Source organism: Nicotiana tomentosiformis, chromosome 8 (genome assembly GCF_000390325.3).
Source record: "Nicotiana tomentosiformis chromosome 8, ASM39032v3, whole genome shotgun sequence".
Taxonomy (NCBI): Eukaryota; Viridiplantae; Streptophyta; class Magnoliopsida; order Solanales; family Solanaceae; genus Nicotiana; species Nicotiana tomentosiformis.
In genome coordinates, this window is record NC_090819.1 from 45,690,787 (window position 1) to 45,709,287 (window position 18,501).

Here is an 18,501-nt window from a genome sequence, read left to right on the forward strand (position 1 = left end):
TCCCCATGTTAACAACATGCCAAGCACAATAGTGAACAGTTCAAAATAATCAAATAGCAACTTCGGGACATCTCAACCTCAGAAAATGACTCCGTAGCATAACTACTTTCAGGCCAACTTACTCACTCTGACTGAAGAGTTTAATAAAGTCACCTATCCATCATGAAACATGTGCCCTCACCACGAAACAAAGAGAGATAGTCTGCACACTCAAATAAAATTCGAACGTAATTTAAGGACTTCAAACAATAGAAGAACTCACACACTCTCTCAAAGAAGTTCACATGCACAGAAAAGGTCCCATATGCTTGCCCGTTATGTAAATCTCTACTAATGTAGGTCCGCTCAGTCTAAAATTCATTAGGTCTTTATTGTGGTTGTAACGTGGGCTATGGAACGAGTAGGATAGATATAGGAAACAATGGTTAACCCTCCTAAGCACTTTATCACATCAAGTAATCACTTCAAGCGCAACTTTCTTCAACCCCACTTCAATTTCACAACAATATCACCCCAAAAATATTCCCTTTTTCTTTATGCACTACTTTAATTCATACCCCACTAGCAAGAACAAGACAACAATTTATTCATCTCTATTTTATCTTCTTCTTTTTTCCAGATTTTCCTCTTCTTTTTTTTCAACTATTCTTTTTTTCTATTTTCAATTTTTGCTACTGGTGTATTATTTTACAAAATAAGTGCACATTTCTCCCTTTCATTGGTTCCACTCGAAAGCCACCCAAATCCCCTCCTTACTTCTTTTAGCACTCATTTCACAATTAAAGTGTTTCAAGAGGTGCAAGGATAAAAAGTTTCAATTAAGAACAAAAGAGCTCGTATTGTGGGTGCCAAATAAAAGGTCTACAGGCTCAAAAGAGTTAACTAGGGATGATTATATTTGTGGTAGCATTACAACTCGAAAAGGATCAAAGAAGGCCTAAAATCATATTTCAAACCGAGCAAAACCTAGGATTTCGCTTCAACTCACATGCAGGGCAAGTTCTAGACACAAATATACTATATGGAACTACACAAAAATTCTCACCACACTTTAGCATATGATTCAATTAGGATGGCTACATTCTAACTCTCAATCAAAGCAAGTACAGAGGTTCCATGTGTAGTTCCATATAGTATATTTGTGTCTAGAACTACACTTTAGCATGACTCCTGTGCTAACTCTCAATCAAAGCAACTCACATGCAGGGCTAACCGTTAGCACAGGAGTCAAGCAAATGAGCCTAAGCGTTACAAAAAAAACTATTCAACTTTTCAAGGCAAAAATAGTTCTCAAAAACTCATGGAGAAAGTTATAATCCACATGCTCAGGTCTAGCTCTGTTGGTATCAAACAAATCACTGAATGTGCTAAATTTCATCCGAGTCTTTTTATCCTACACTACTCTAAAAATAAAAACTAATACCCGGTTCAAAAATTCATCCCCTAAAAAAGAACCGATGGCCAAAGAAACACCAAGGAGGATTATTGCCTAATAGATTAAACTTACTAACTACTCAAAGCAAATAAAATATTGTTGTACTTTTCTTTATTTTTCTGTCAATTTCCCTATACTAACACTAATTTCAAGAATAAAATGAAACTCTTTTTGTATTTTTCCAAGGACTTTAATCCATCAAGAGAACTGTCCAGGTAGTCTGTCGTCGGGAAAAGTCCACTATTTTCTTTTTTCTTTTTTATTTTTTTTATCTACCAACTATTATAAGGCTACTTACTATAATAGACACAACAAGAGACTGAGAGTTACTACCTATAGACGAATTTAACTAACTATTACAGGCTATTAATTCAATGAATATTACAACCCCAAAAGTATCAAAAGCAACAAACATTGTAATAGTTAAGTACATTCATCCAAAAAAAAAATGAATAACCCCCACCCCACACTTAGAACCGTGCGTTGTCCCCAATACACACAAATAAAGTAGAGTAGGGTGAGAAGAAACTCCCTGAAGTCGAGGTGGAGGGATCATCCGTGGTCTGTGGAGGAGCATCAGAGATAGTGGTCTGGAAAGCCTGGACGGGAGTAGTAGCAACAATCAAGTGAATACTCGAATCATTCATGACATCTATCATGGCCCCCTCTAGCATAGCAATATCATCCTCACGAATAGGGGACTCGGTCACAGTCTTATCATCACTAGGTGGAGCTGAGTCTGTAGCATGCGGCACGACGGTCTCAGTGGGCATGGTGGATGGAGACCCCGGATCTATATGAGGAGCAGAAATAGTGGATGGTACAAGCAACTGTGAAATATCTATATCTATATGTTGGACCAATGCACAGAGGAGTAGTGATACATCCCTCATTATCGTAACCTGCTCAGCCTGGACTTGACTTAGATCTGCACGAGCTTGAATCAACTCACCTATAGTGGAACTCAACTCTGCACGAGTCTTGATCTACTCAGCCCTGTTCTCTTGCATATCAGCGCTCATCTGCTCAAACAACTGTTGAATGGTGAACTTAGAAACCCTCCCCTTGGTCGGCTCTAGTACATGAGTAACATTACACGGTCCTGGAGCTTTAACCTCGATGTCATCATTCTCCTTGTCCCATAACACTCTCATCTCCGTCAAGTAAGCCGATAAGGTATTCGCACAGAACATCCTCCACTTGTAGTTTATCCTGGTGCGCTGCATCTGGTCGTGCATGATGGCTCCCAAGTTGAGCGGGATCCCCTCAAATAAACCATACATCACTACTGTTCGGTATCGAGGGACATTAGTTTTGTGTTGGCGCGGTATTAGGCGATTGCATATGAAATTCAGCACCACACGTGCCAATGTGCTCATGAACGCTTTGGCCAGAGAATGGTACTCCACACTTCTATGCATCTTTCCTGGTAGGGCATAGGACAGACTGAATATGTGAGTAATCAGGATCTTTGCATATAGTGTCATACCTATCTGTTGGTGTGTGTGACACCCCTAAAAACTCATTCAGAGCTACATCTGAGACACTGATATCCACCCATCGTACTCTCACAATGCTGCCTCGTGAATGACACCAAATGGTATAAACTCTCTGACAATAGTAAGGTTGGTCTTGTCGTGGCCCTTCAAGATAGGTCCCCATTGTTGCACCTCTTGAATTGAGTTTAGAAGATCAGGATAATTTTTCTTCAGTGCTCCAATGATGATTGGCTTTTCTGGGATATATTTCTTTGAATCCAGGATTTTCTCATAAACCCGAAATGCTTTTTCACTAACAAAATTCTTCTCCCAAGCAGCTCGGTCAATTGGTTCACCCCCATCTTCATTGCTCATGTTGACATTTGTGAGCTCATAGTCCGAATCAGACTCAGACTCAGATTCTAAGGTAACTTTCTACTTCCCTTTATCTTTCGGATCAATCTACTTGGTGGATTTGGTCTGGTGCAGCACAGGTTCTCTGAACTCTATCCCCTTGCTTGGCGAATTTGCTGATATTTTTGTGGTACTCATTTTCACAGTCCTCCTCACTAATGGTTCCTCTTCTTCTTGCTCTGATTCATCAATTAATCGCCTAGTCGGTGGTGCCTTTGCTTTCTCAGCCCGCTTTCTTTTGTTCTGTGGGTTTGGAGCACCAGTTGCCTTTCCAGTAGGCTTTTTAGGCGGTTGCTTGTCATTATCTCTTTCTTGTTACTTGGACGTTTTGCTCGTTGCCGCCCTTGTGAACCTAAGTACCTGGCAAAACAAAGAAGTCAACAATTAGTTAGCAGAACATTGAAGTTTCAGATGTGGAGCAGCCGTGCAAAAGTGTGTACTTCCAATCATTCGCATGCTTATACCATTCAGTACTTCATTCAAACATAGCCCGTGGCTTTCAGCAGGAATCAACTAACTTGTAGTACATGAGTGAGCAATGCACTTATAGATACCATTATGCACAATGAGAGACTGATTCAAGTGTTGCTCGCACATACCGCAGCAACTTACTCAACTATATGACTTGCAACCCCACACTTAGTGGCAAGATATACCACTATGCATAGAGTACACATAATGCAACTGTAGGAATAATGTACATCACAACACAAGCTGTTAAGCACTTTAATCGTATTTAATTCAACCCGAAACTTGGTCGCTCGAAAGCCTAACGACCATCAGATGCCTCAAAATGAAAGGTGAAAGAATGATGAGCACCCCTAGCTCCTACACTATAACATGGTTGTAGACAGCCATTCAAACGACCCCAAACTTGTTCACTAGCATATACTAGTGTCGCTCTACTCAGACTTCGCCGGCGCCTAAATTTTACCTCTCAGACATTTTGTCGAACGAGTAGAGTGCAATAGTTTTGCCTAGTGTTTTCTAATAGTTGGGCAATTCAAATACCCTCCCAAAATCAATGATATGAAGGGACTTGTAGTTTATCATCTCTCAAACATCAACAACTAAGAAAAAACAACAACCCTAAGCCTCAAACCTCTTTTAGTTGCCCTCTTAGTTTATATGTAGTATTCACATCTGTGAGGCCTAACATAGGGGAAATTTGGGGAAGGGATTATGCTACTACTTAGAGAAACAAGAAGAGATGAGAATTGAGAGAAAGAGGAAGTACATACCTGAGCGTTGATCAAAAGGAGCAGCACCAGTGAGAAGAGATGTGCAAGGAAGCGTGTTTGGGTTGAGAGGAAACATGTGGGAGAAGTATTTGGGGTTTTAAGGTGTGTGATGTGTAATAAAAATATAACATTTACTTGGACGCGATGCATCCTAGCTGATTTCCTTAAATTTTCACGGATGCGGCTATGGGCGCTATGGGCAGACTTCACTACCTTGAGAAGTTGGCCCGTCAATGTTTTGCACTGAGGAGGATGCGACGCATCCACCTTGTTTTCCCATACCTGGAGTTTTTTTTCCCCGATAAATTTATACAAGAATTAACTCCTACAAAATAAAAGTTTAAGGAACTCCTAAAAAAAATCAAAAATACAAAATGAATGGGAAAATCAGTAAACTACGAAAAACAAAAGAAAATGCTTGGGTTGCATCCCAAGAAGTGCCTGATTTAACGTCGCGGAACGACGCAACACGTTTTTCAAGCATCGGCCAAGGCCATCGCGGTCTTGTGACGTGCAATGTCACCACCCCAATAATGTTTTACTTTCTGTCCATTTACCAAGAATGTACCACCTGAACTCGTATCATGCAATTCCACCGCTCCCTGAGGCTTCACACTAACCACTTCAAAAGGACCCGCCCATCGAGACGTAAGCTTTCCGAGGAAAAGCTTCAGCCTCGAATTAAACAAGAGAACTTCTTGACCTGGCTCAATCTCGCGATGTTGGATGTGCTTATCATACCACCTCTTGGTCTTTTCTTTATACAATTTGGCATTTTCGTATGCGTTCAATCGAAACTCATCAAGCTTGTTGAGCTGTAACAACCTCTTCTCGCCGGCTAAGTCCATATCCATATTTAGCTTTTTAATCGCCCAATAGGATTTGTGTTCAAGCTCAACGGGCAAGTGGCACGCCTTCTCCTAAACCAACTTATGCGGAGATGTTCCTATGGAGGTCTTATATGCAGTTCAATATGCCCATAATGCATTGTCAGGCTTTCCGGCCTAGTCCTTCCTATTTCCACTTACCGTTTTCTCCAGAATTTGCTTCACCTCTCTGTTTGACACTTCCACTTGACCACTCATTTGGGGATGATAGGCGGGGGCAACGTTGTTCTTAACTCTATATTTTGCTAGAACATTGTTCGACAACTTGTTACGGAAGTGAGTTCCTCCATCACGTATCAGCACTGTTGGAGTCCCAAAGCGCGTGAAGATGTGCATTTTTTACAAAGTTTACCACTACCTTTGCGTCATTAGTAGGAATAGCAATGGCCTCCACCCACTTAGTCGACCACCAACAAGATGTATCTGTGACCATTAGAGTATGGGAACGGTCCCATGAAATCAATCCCCCAAACATCAAAGATCTCTACTACCAGAATAATTTGTAAAGGCATCTCGTGCTTTTTCATGATTGTTCCGGTTCTTTGGCACTTGTCACACTGTTTAACAAAGGCGTGTGCATCCTTAAATAATTTTGGCCAATAGAAACCCGATTGCAACACTTTTGGGTGGTTCTATCCCCACCATGATGACATCCATATGGAGAAGCGTAACTGTCATGAAAGATTGCTTTCATCTCCTCCTTAAGAACACACTTTCGTACTAACTGATATGCGCATTGCTTATACAGGAATGGCTCATTATACAAGTAAAGCCTCACATCATGTAGAAATCTTCTCCTATTATCAGGTGATAATTCAGGTGGCATCACCCCACTTGCAATAAAATTCACATAGTCTGCATACCACAGGGCTTCACTGGAGGTGATTGCCAATAACTGCTCATCCAGAAATATTTCCTTAATCGCACCTCCCTTAGCCACATGGTTTCGATTTTCTAATCTGGACAAGTGATCACCTATTTGATTCTCTGTTCCTTTTTGATCTCGATCTCCAAGTCCAATTCTTGCAAAACGAGGACCCAATGAATCAGCCTCGGCTTACCGTGTCTCTTTTCAAACAGATACCTTATAACTGAGTGAACGGTGAAGACGATGACTTTGGTTCCCACTAGATAAGCTCTGAACTTGTCGAACACCCACACCACTATAAGCAGCTCTTTTTCAGTAATAGTGTAGTTCATCTGGGTTGGATTTAGAGTTTTGCTCGCGTAGTAAATAGAGTGAAAAATTTTCTCCCTCCTTTGCCCCAAAATAGCTCTTATTGTGACGTCACTCGCATCGCACATCAATTCAAATAGCTGTGCCCAGTTCGGGGCAATGATAATTGGTGCAGTCACCAATATATTCTTCAGCTCTTTAAATGCTCTCAGACAAGCATCATCAAATTTGAAGGGGATATCTTTCTCAAGAAGCCTGCATAGAGGAGAAGAAATTTTTGAAAAATCTTTAATGAAACGACGATAAAACACCTGCATGGCACAAGAAACTACGAATGCCCTTAATTGATGCTGGTGGGGTCAGTTTTTCAATCACCTTCACCTTTGCCTTGTCCACCTGTAGACAATTTTTGGATACCTTGTGCCCCCAGACTATACCTTCTCGTACCATGAAATGGCCCTTTTCCTAGTTTAGCACCAAGTTTGTCTCTTCACACCTAGAAAACACTTTATCAAGGTTCATTAAACAATTATCAAAAGAAAATACAAACACAGAAAAATCATCCATGAACACTTCTACAAATCTTTCAACCATGTCAGTAAAAATAGCCATCATAAACCTTTGAAAAGTCGCAAGTGGATTGCAGAGACCAAAGGGCATTCTCTTGAATGCATACGTGCCATAGGGACACGTAAATGTGGTCTTCCCTTGTCCTCTGGGCTATAGAAATCTGATTATACCATGAATAGCCATCAAGGAAACAGTAGTATTCCTGTCCAGCTAGTCTATCAAGCATTTGATCAATAAAGGGGAGGGGGAAGTGGTCTTTGCGAGTGACATTGTTTAAATTTCTATAATCTATGCAAATTCTCCACCAAGTCATAGTTCATGTGGGAATCAAGTCATTATTTTCATTAACCACTACAGTCATCCCCCCTTTTTAGGCACACGTTGGATAGGGCTTACCCATTTGCTATCAGAGATTGGAAATACAATACCTGCATCGAGCCACTTAATCACTTCTTTTCTTACCACCTCTTTCATGATTGGATTTAGGCGGCGTTGGTGCTCTACACTTGGCTTGTGTCCATCCTCCATGAGAATTTTATGCATGCAGAAGGCTGGACTAATGCCTCTAATGTCATACATCGTCCACCCAATGGCTCTCTTGTGCTCACGCAACACTCTTAACAGCTTTTCTTCATGCAATTTAGACAAGTCAGGGGAAACAATAACAGGTACAGTGTCACACCCACCCAAATAAGTATATTGATGGTGAGGGGGCAAGAGCTCAAGTTTTAATTTTGGAGCCTCTTTAATCGACGTCTTTGGTGGAGGCCCACTCGACCTATTTAACTGCTCAAAGGGGTTTAATCCTTGCATGTAGACACATGATGCATCCAGTATATGCATCATCTCCCAAACCTCATCATCAATCTCCAAGCTATCGAACAACCTGAGTGCTTTCTCTAGAGAATCGTCTAGATATACACTCTGATCTATTAGTTTCTTCTCCACCTCCACAACAGATATCATAGAGAGCTCCTCATAATAGCAGGGAAGTTGAATCTCCTTGTAGACATTGAAAACCACTTCCTCGTTGTCCTCCCTCATAATCATTTTTCCTTCTCTTACTTTAATAATTGCATCATATGTATCTAAGAGAAGTCGTCCCAATATAATTGGAACTTGTTCATCAGCCTCATAATCTAGGATAATGAAGTCCGCTGGGAAGATGAATTTCCCAATTTGCAGCAACACATCTTCAATCACTCCTTTAGGGTAAGCTATGGATCTATCAGCTAGTTGCAACATCACAATGGTTGATCTTGGAGCTCCCAGATCCAATTTCTTGAACAAGGACAAGGGCATCACATTTATGCTCACCCCCAAATCACAAAGAGCAGGACCCATATCAATATTACCAATCCGCACAGGGATGGTGAAGCTGCCAGGGTCCTTAAGCTTTTGAGGAAGCTTATTTTTGACCGTCGAAGTGCACTCCTCAGTATGTGTGGTTCTATTAAATTCAGTTAATCTCCTCTTGAGAGCCACTATATCTTTGATGTACTTAGCATATTTTGGAATTTCACAGAGTACATCCACAAATGGAGTATTTAATTGAACCTGGCTTAACAAAGAGAGAAATTTGTTAAACATGCAATCATCATTCTTCTTTTGTAACCTTTGGGGGAAAGGTGGTGGTGGCCTTGTAGCACTCGCTGGCTCTGAACATGCATCATCTTTCTTTGACTCAGGTGTTGCCTTAGGAATCAACTTTCCCTCAGGTGTAAGCTTATCTCTTCTCTTCTTTAGAGCTTCTTCCAATTCCCTCCCGTTTCTTAGTGTGATTGCATTAACTTGAGGGTTCTTCTCTGTATCACTGGGAAGAGCGCATACAGGCCTGGTATTTTGATTTGATGCTAACTGCCTAACTTGCCTCTCAAGATTTCTAAAATCGGTCCTCAATTGTTGATTGTCAAGCAGCAACTTCTTCAACAGGTCATTTGTACTCTCCTCGACTTGCTGGGGTTGCTTCTAAGGTTGACTATAAATTCCTTGAGGCCTATATTGATTCTGAGTCGCCTGATTTCCACCCCAGGAGAAGTTAGGGTAATTCTTCCAATTTGGGTTGTAAGTGTTCCCATATTGTGCTTGCTGACTCATCGGACCTCTACTCTGTTGCCCCACATAATAGATGTATTCAGGATTCGTGTGACATATGTCACTCGTGTGACCTTCACCACATAACTCACAGCAAGTCGACATCTATTGCACATGTTACATCTATTGCGTTTGGTGCATTGTCATTCTATTCATCTGATTTGCTAATTTCGCTATATCTGCTCTCATGGCTAAGAAATCATCAAGCTCAATTACACCTGCTGCTTTCTGTTTAAGTGCTCTTCGTGATTCCCCATCTCCTTTCCAATTATTATCATTAGCAATGAAATTATTTAACAGGAGTTGGATTTCACTATATGGCTTTGCCATGCAACTGCCTTCACAAGCTGAGTCAAGATTCATCTTTGATGTCTCGTCCAACCCATCAACGAAAGTGTGACCCAATACCTCATCATTCTGACAATGATGTGGGCAGTCTCTGAGTAGCTTCTTGTATCTTTACCAAGCTTGATGAAGAGTCTCGCCATCCCGTTGTTGGAACCCAAGAATCTGGCTCCTCAGCGACATTGTCTTTTTAGTGGAAAAAAACTTGATTAAGAATTTTCGTGCTAGATCATCCCAAGTATGGATCAAGCTCGCTGGCTCCTTTTGCAACCATTCTTCGGATTCCCCCAGAAGTGAAAAGGGGAATAATGTCAGCCTGACTTAATCCTTGGAAACGTTCGGATAATTGTAAGTATCCGTACTTTCTAGGAAGTTTTGAATATGCCGCTACGGATCTTCATGAGATAGACCCACATATTGCCCTGTGGACTGAATCAGCTGCACTATGTACTGTTTGAGTTCAAAGTGACCCGTGATATCAGGCTTCACAATAGCCTGAGTCATATTAGCAAGATTGGGCCTTGCGACTTCTATCACCGGACGCTCTTAATTACCTTCCATCTCTAGTGGCTGTGGTTGAACTACAATGTCCTGACCTCTTTCTATTCTAGTTCTATCTTCCACTTCCCTCCTCATCCCGTGAAGTGTTCGTTTAATTTCAGGATCTAAAGGAAGGAGGTTGTTTGCGCTTCTACTCCTCCGTATTCAAGAGAAGAGTCTGTGTTAACACAAACAAGGCAAACTGAAAATGAAAACTTCAACAAATAACTAGTAAAAGCTTAACTCAGACAAGTAGCTAATTTCTAAGTCCCGGCGACGACACCAAAAACTTGTTGCGACCAAACACACATGTAAATATACGTGGTCGTTAAGTAATAAAGTAGTGAGTACAGTATCGTTCTCACGAAGACTTATGATTTACTTTCAACTGATTCAAACTCAAACAAATTATCTATTCAAGAGAATTCTTTTTCAAAATGTGTAAGTAATTAATTAACACCCGAAGAAACTACAAAGAAATTAAATAAACTAGATATCGACTAAAACGCGTAGGCAATTTCGGATGAAAATCAGTAGGAGAGGATATTCCAGGGTCATAGTCTAGCTAGCAATCATGTTGCGTTCTCAGTTTAAATTGACTAATTGATTTATCTGGTTTGTTGATTGACAAAGTTAATATTACTCGTAAGAATCTGTCGAGTTTTTACTCGCCTATTCAAGTTAACCTAAAAAATGCCTATATGTCTATGAAATTAAGACTAACAAGAATGCATCTACACTTCATGTAATTCAACCAAGCAAGACAATTAGGTATATTTCTATCCTAATTGCGAATCCGTTCCCCGATTCCCGGTTCAAGAACTTGCTCTATTTAATCCTATATGCAATCTAGAATTCCCACATTCGAGTTCAACTCTAGATTCGTAAATAGTATTTCACTGTTAGCTATGCAACAAAATAATTAAGAACACGATAAAATAAACAATCAAATATGATAAAATCAAACTCGTCAATTCAAATTTTAAACGTCAACATTCATGTAGCACCCATGACCCCAGAACTAACGAGTTTAGCCACGCATGCTCATAGTAGCAATATCAAGTAATTTCCAAGAATACATAAAAATCAATAAAAGAAGGAAAGAGTAAGAACTCAAGACGAATTCCATGGTTTCCAAAATTTGTGATGGCTTTTTCTCTGCTTCCCCGTGCGTTAGATGACCTAAAAGAGGTGTTTTTGGCTTATATATTGCGTGCAAAGGTCGTGGGCTAAAGTTTTCCATTTCCTATTTTGACTCAGCTTTAGGGATTGATGCTGGGGTGGATGCTTCGCATCCGCCTCAGCTTCAACTTCTCATCATCGCATGTTGGGGTGGATGCCTCGCATCTACCCTCTGTTCTTTCATCCCTGTTGTGCCCTGGTGCGGATGCTCAGGCGGATGCGTTCTCCCGAGTTCACTGCCAAGGATGCACTAAATACACTTTTTTTCAGGTTGGATACGACGCATCCACCCTCTTTTCCCAAAGCTGGAGCACTTTTTCTTCATATTTTTAAACTTCAAACATCCTAAATCATCACACACAACTCAATTAGTCATAAACCAATAATTAACACACATTGGGTCATATGCTAACTAGAAATCTTGTTGCGTTCTCGGTTTAAATTGACTAATTGATTTATCTGGTTTATAGATTGACAGAGTTAATGTTACTCATTATGTCGAGTTCTTACTCGACTATTCAAGTTAACTTAATGCCTATTTGTTTATGGAATTAAGATTAACAAGAACGCATTTACACTTCTTGTAATTCAACCAAGCAAGATAATTAGGTATATTTCTATCCTAATTACGAATATGTTCCCCGATGCCCGGGTTCACGAACTTGCTCTATTTAATCCTATATACAATCTTGAATTCTCACTTTCGAGTTCAAGTCTAGATTCGTAAATAGTATTTCATTGTTAGCTACGCAGCAAAATAAATAAGAACAAGATTAAATAAACAATCCACTATGATTAAATCAAACTCGTCAATTCAAACTTCAAACGTCAACATTCATGTAGCACCCATGACCCCAGAACTAACGAGTTTAGCCATGCATGCTCATGGTAGCAATATTATGTAATTCCCAAGAAAACACACAAATCAATAAAAGAAGGAAAAGATAAGAACTCAAGATGAATTCTGTGGTTTTCAAACTTTGTGATGGATTTTTCTCTGCTTCACTGTGTGTTAGATGACCTGAAAAAGGCATTTTTCGCTTATGTATTGCGTACAAAGGTCGTGGATAAATGTTTTTTTTTCCTATTTTGACTCAGATTCAGGGTTAATGTTGGGGTGGATGCTTTGCATCCGCCTCAGCTTTAACTTCTCAGCATCGCATGTTGGGGTGGATGCCTCGCATCCACCCTCTGTTACTCCATCCATGTTGTGCCCAGGTGTGGATGCTAAGGCAGATGCCTTCTCCCGACTTCACTGCCAAGGATGCATTAAATACACTTTTTTTCTAGGTTGGATGAGACACATCCACCCTCTTCTCCTACAACTGGAGCACCTTTTCTTCATATTTTTGCACTTCAAACATCCTAAATCATCACACACAACTCAATTAGTCATAAACCTATAATTAACACACGTTGGGTCATAGGCTAGCTAGCAATCTTGTTGCGTTCTCGGTTTAAATTGACTAATTGATTTATCTGGTTTGTTGATTGACAGAGTTAATGTTACTCGTTCTGTCGAGTTCTTACTCGCCTATTCAAGTTAACTTAATGCCTATATGTTTATGGAAGTAAGACTAACAAGAACGCATTTACACTTCATGTAATTCAACCAAGTAAGATAATTAGGTATATTTCTATCCTAACTGTGAATCTGTTCCCCGATGCCCAGGTTCATGAACTTGCTCTATTTAATCCTATATGCAATCTAGAATTTCCACTTTCGAGTTCAACTCTAGATTCATAAATAGTATTTCACTGTTAGCTACGCAACAAAATAATCAAGAACAAGATTAAATAAATAATCCAATATGATAAAATGAAACTCGTCAATTCAAACTTCAAACGTCAACATTCATGTAGCACCCATGGCCCCAGAACTAACGAGTTTAGGCATGCATGCTCATGGTAGTAATATCAAGTAATTCGCAAGAATACATAAAAATCAATAAAAGAAGGATAAAGTAAGAACTCAAGACGAATTCCGTGGTTTCCAAACTTTGTGATGGCTTTTTCTTCTCTTCCCCGTGTGTTAGATGACCTAAACGAGGCATTTTTTGCTTATATATTGCGTACAAAGTCCGTGGGCCAAAGTTTTTCTTTTCCTATTATGACTCAGCTTTAGGGATTGATGCTGGGTTGGATGCTTGGCATCCGCCTCAGCTTCAACTTGCATCGCATGCTAGCGTAGATGCCTCGCATCCACCCTCTGTTCCTTCATCCCTGCTGTGCCCAGGTTCGGATGCTAAGGTGTATGCCTTATCCCGACTTCACTGCCAAGGATGCACTAAATACGCTTTTTTTCTAGGTTGGATGCGACGCATCCACCCTCTTCTCCTACAGCTGGAGCACCTTTTTTTCATATTTTGGCACTACAAATATCCTAAGCGATCACACACAACTCAATTAGTCATAAATCAATAATTAACACATGTTGGGTGATAGGCTACCTAGCAATCTTGTTGTGTTCTCTGTTTAAATTGACTAATTGATTTATCTGGTTTGTTGATTGACAGAGTTAATGTTACTCATTCTGTCGAGTTCTTACTCACCTATTAAAGTTAACTTAATGCCTATATGTTTATGGAATTAAGACTAACAAGAACGCATTTACACTTTCTATAATTCAACCAAACAATACAATTAGGTATATTTCTATCCTAATTTTGAATCCGTCCCCCGATGTCTGGGTTCACGAAATTGCTCTATTTAATCCTATATGCAATCTAGAATTCCCACTTTCGAGTTTAACTCTAGATTCGTAAATAGTATTTCACTGTTAGCTACACAGCAAAATAATTAAGAACAAGATTAAATAAACAATCCACTATGATAAAATCAAACTCGTCAATTCAAACTTCAAATGTCAACATTCATGTAGTACCCTTGACCCCAAAACTAACGAGTTTAGACATGCATGCTCATGGTAGCAATATCAAGTAATTCCCAAGAATACATAAAAATTAATAAAAGAAGGAAAAAGTAAGAACTCAAGACGAATTCCGTAGTTTCCAAACTTTGTGATGGCTTTTTCTCTTCTTCCCCGTGTGTTAGATGACCTAAAAGAGGCATTTTTGGCTTATATATTGTGTACAAAGGCCGTGGGCCAAAGTTTTCCTTTTCCTATTCCGACTCACCTTCAGGGATTGATGCTACATCGACCTCAGCTTCAACTTCTCAGCATCACATGCTGGGGTGGATGGCTCGCATCCACCCTCTGTTCATTCATCCCTGCTGTGCCCAGGTGCGGATGCTAAGGTGGATGCCTTCTCCCGATTTCACTGCTAAGGATACACTAAATACACTTTTTTTCTAGGTTGGATGCGACGCATCCACCCTCTTCTTCTACAGCTGGAGCACCTTTTCTTCATATTTTGTACTTCAAACATCCTAAATCATCACACTTAACTCAATTAATCATAAACCAATAATTAACACATGTTGGGCATTTTAAAGATCAAATAACACCAAAAAATGATTAAAACATGAGTAAAGTAACATTATAACATATAGAAATATGCCCAACATCAGGGCAAGTGGAAGATTCCTGGTGGATGGGTTGTGTATCTTGCTCGTTATTCAGAGTCCATAATGGGATTATCGTGTTTTCCTATGGTTCAATGATAGATGCGGTGCGACGTGTGGGATCGAAGTTTGCTTGTACAAGGTTGCAGTTCTGTTCGAAGGGAAGGTCATGAGTTCTAGACAACATAGGCGGCTCAGATGTTTAGAAGAATGTTTGCATTATCTGGTATCACCTGGGAAGGGTGCGCATTTCAGAAGGCACACTGTGTTTTGACTTGAGGATACTTGACTGGTATTACGGTAATTTCCTGGTTGATGACTGCTGATGTTCAGCTTTTGCTATGTGGCACGGAAGAATTATGGAAGTATTCCTCATGAGATGATTGTGTATGAGGGATGTATCAGTCATTTGAATGGTGGAGTTAGGATCAGACATGGAGATTCTTGTATTCTAGGGATTTGAAGACTAGGAGGATTCTGAGAGACAGATTGCTACTTGGTTGCAGACGGTGAATGTATGTTAAGAAGTTGACGGTTGATGGTATTGATACTTAAATTTGTCGTCATATTTTATAAAGTATTTCATATACTTTCAAAACATCATTTTGCACTATTACCCAATTTACAGGGGTCCTATAAGTGATTTCTATAATTTTTAAGCTTTTAAAATTGATTTCCTGCATCTTTAATTATTCAATATTTACTATTTATTCCCCAAATTATTTTAAGTGATTTAAACTAGTCATTTATATCCTTATGCACATTCTACTCCATTTATATAATTATATTTTGATTTTTTTATTCTTATTTACAATATTTACAATAATAGCATATACTTTACAATTAATTGTTTTATATTTTTACAATCTTCAGTTATTATTTTTAAAATACTAAGTTGCATAAACAATATTTTTATTTAGCTATTTTATTAATTTATTTTTCTTTAATTTTATTTTGTTTTAAAGCTGGCCCAACCAATTTTCGGACCCAAATTATCAGTCCAGACCTCAAAAGGCTTGGCCCAATCCCCCAGCCCAAACCAAATGACCCTTTTATGTCCAACCCGGTCGGGACCCGATTACTACCCACCCCGCTATCACTTTTAATCCTGGTCGTTGATCTCAAATGATCAAGGGCCCAAAATAAACCGCACATTTCCCCTTATATCCCCATAACCCCAAACCGTAACCCATTTCCCCTCCACATCTGCCCTCACACGCTCTCTTCTCTCTCAAAGACTAAACCCCAACCGACTCGGGAGATTTACCATTCGCCCTTTCCTTATATGCGTTCATACGCGGATCTCACTCGCCTTATTTGTTCTTCTTGCTCAGTTATGGTAACTTTTGTTACCAGTCCATCAATGGCAAGGATGATTCTCTTGAATCAGGTAGATACGACTTCAACCCTATGGATTTGGATACGATCTTGGCTTTATACACCCAGAAAGAGGGAATATTCTCTTGATTATGGCGTGTCTCCGTTGATTTCTTCGTGATTAGGGCTTGTGAGCGATTTTCCCTAAATTCGATTCCCACTGGATTTGCATGGTTTTGATTATTTCCTAATTTGTTCATATGTTAGTGGTACTATAAAAACCCCTCCCCCAATTCCCCTAAAAAATGGAAAATCATTATCACTCCCTCAGTTGCTCACTCTCACTATTCTGAAACTCATGATTTTGGTCGTCTGCAAGCCAAGGTCACCATAATCGACTCTATTGACCTTTCCAGTGCGAGCACTACTCGTGGCTCGTCTGAAGCTTCTGTGAACTCTGACGCACTGGGGTTTGGGGTTATGTTGTTCTCTCTTTGCTACTGATACTCGATTTGTTACTGTCACTTGGTTTTCTCCTTCATTTGCTTGTTAAATCTGCAAACCAGTAAGTGTTTAGACGCTCACAATTATGTTTCTTCCCTATTTATTTCATGCTTCTGAACATCTATGTTATGTGAACTCTACTAAACCAATATGACACTATGTCGACCTTGCCTTGAATTTCTTCTATCCTTCATCAGAACTTGTATAAGTCTACATATGTTCATTCAATGTATTCAATTTGGAAGATTTGTGGCTGTTATGCTTGTTTGAGACTGTCATGTCTTTGTATGCTCGAGTTCCTATATTGGTTGTTCGATATTGGATACACTCATGCCTTACCTTGAAATTTTGTACTGAAACTTCTAAGGAACTAGCATGCCTAGAATTTTCCATAACAAGTCTCTTATGATCTATCGTTTTCTCTGATCTATGCCTATGTGAACCTTGTGTGTCAAATACTGTCTTAATGTTTAGCCAAATATGTTTCTCTATTATTGGTAAATTCTAATGTTGTGCTCCCTGATTTGTTTAACTTTATATTCTTTAGTGTTGCCTAAGACTCCTAGAGTATATTTTAGTATTTAGTTTCTTCCTCTATATAAATTCAACTAGTATTAATCTAGATGCATGCCTGCCCTGTTGATCCAAGTGACATGTTTCTTGAATTCTTCTAGTGTTATGACTGATGCTTAGCATGTTAATTTCGTCATGTTCAAACTAAGTAATTGCTTGCCATGTCAACTAGGCCATTTGTTATTCTAGTTCGCTGCAAGTTAGTTGTGATCATGTCTTCATTGGACTCTCATGTTTAAGTTTTCATGTAAAACTGTTCCTTACTTTTGTTCATGATCATGACTCCTCTAAACTTACATGTTAAGAATCTTATGTCTAAACTCCCCATTTAGGCTAATTCTGAACCATGCTTCACTTTGAAATTCTGCTTAATGTGGTTTGCTATCTTATGATGCTCCACATTGTCACTCTGAACTTGTAATCTGGAAAATATAGCATGTATCTATCCTGTGTATGCTATGTATACCTGTTGAGACCTTGTGTAATCTTGTCTCTGTGCCTTTGGTTTGGAAAGCTTTTGTTTCTCTGTTAGCTGCAGCATTAAGAGCTAAGTGTGTAGATTCTAGAGTTGCTTAATTGACCTAGTATGTAGCTTGTCACTTGTACGATTAATTTGACATCCAAATAGGTAAGCAAGGCATTGGTTTGGGCCTGATTGTTGGGCTAGTTTGGTGCTGAGAGCTGCAGCATATTGATAACTGTCCGAAGCATGTGCCTTCTCATCCGCACGAGGCTCCAAGTTTTGGTTGAAAGCTAAGGAGCATCCTTTATTTGATTTGTATCTATGTTGGGCTTGTAATTGTCTTAGTTAGGACTGTGATCATTATTTGAGCTTGTATTACTATATTTGGGCCTATAATAATTTGCAATGATGAATAATGGGGAATTAGTGAAAGTGTGGGGGATGGGATATTTTAATTCTTGCATGAATAGCTAGAAAACATGCCTATAGGATTCAAAGTGTTTTACTTGGTACTTACTTAACATGCTCTATATACCGTTAGACAACATGCCTATAGGTTCAATCTTGCATGATAATTTAGAAATTGCATCTTAGGATCCTAATATTGATCTTGCCTACAAAACTCATAACATGGCTAGAAATCATGTCTATAGTATTCAACTCAAACTCGTCTGATATTGCTCAGCATCTTTTACCTCTATAGACAACATGCCTATAGAATCCCGTTTAAGTAATTGAAACCGTTCACATTGATAC

The 18,501-nt window shown here is 39.4% G+C and overlaps 2 protein-coding genes across 2 annotated transcripts; both read right to left on the minus strand.

Annotated features, from left to right (window-relative positions):
* Nucleotides 1-5,044: 5,044 nt before the first annotated feature.
* Nucleotides 5,045-5,791, minus strand: LOC138897406 (uncharacterized). The gene is made up of 2 exons (XM_070183373.1): nucleotides 5,597-5,791; nucleotides 5,045-5,428 (listed from the first exon to the last, which is right to left on the minus strand). Exons 1-2 carry the CDS (start codon nucleotides 5,789-5,791, stop codon nucleotides 5,045-5,047), a joined length of 579 nt encoding a protein of 192 aa, XP_070039474.1.
* Nucleotides 5,792-5,978: 187 nt separating this feature from the next.
* On the minus strand, nucleotides 5,979-10,277 carry LOC138897407 (uncharacterized). Its single transcript, XM_070183374.1, has 8 exons — nucleotides 10,196-10,277; nucleotides 9,760-9,827; nucleotides 9,427-9,713; nucleotides 7,631-9,084; nucleotides 7,252-7,362; nucleotides 7,110-7,128; nucleotides 6,540-6,887; nucleotides 5,979-6,477 (listed from the first exon to the last, which is right to left on the minus strand). Exons 1-8 carry the CDS (start codon nucleotides 10,275-10,277, stop codon nucleotides 5,979-5,981), a joined length of 2,868 nt encoding a protein of 955 aa, XP_070039475.1.
* Between the last annotated feature and the right edge of the window lie 8,224 nt (nucleotides 10,278-18,501).

Excerpts from the sequence above, each read along its gene's own strand:
- LOC138897407 (XM_070183374.1), bottom strand. The coding sequence starts at position 10,277 with ATGAGGAGGGAAGTGGAAGATAGAACTAGAATAGAAAGAGGTCAGGAC. Across the intron at positions 9,714-9,759 it reads GAGACTCTTCATCAAGCTTG|AATGATGAGGTATTGGGTCA; the intron begins GTAAAGATACAA and ends CATCATTGTCAG. Across the intron at positions 6,478-6,539 it reads ACCGTTCACTCAGTTATAAG|AATTGGACTTGGAGATCGAG; the intron begins GTATCTGTTTGA and ends TCGTTTTGCAAG.
- LOC138897406 (XM_070183373.1), bottom strand. The coding sequence starts at position 5,791 with ATGCACATCTTCACGCGCTTTGGGACTCCAACAGTGCTGATACGTGAT. Across the intron at positions 5,429-5,596 it reads AGCAAATTCTGGAGAAAACG|CTAAATATGGATATGGACTT; the intron begins GTAAGTGGAAAT and ends GCGATTAAAAAG.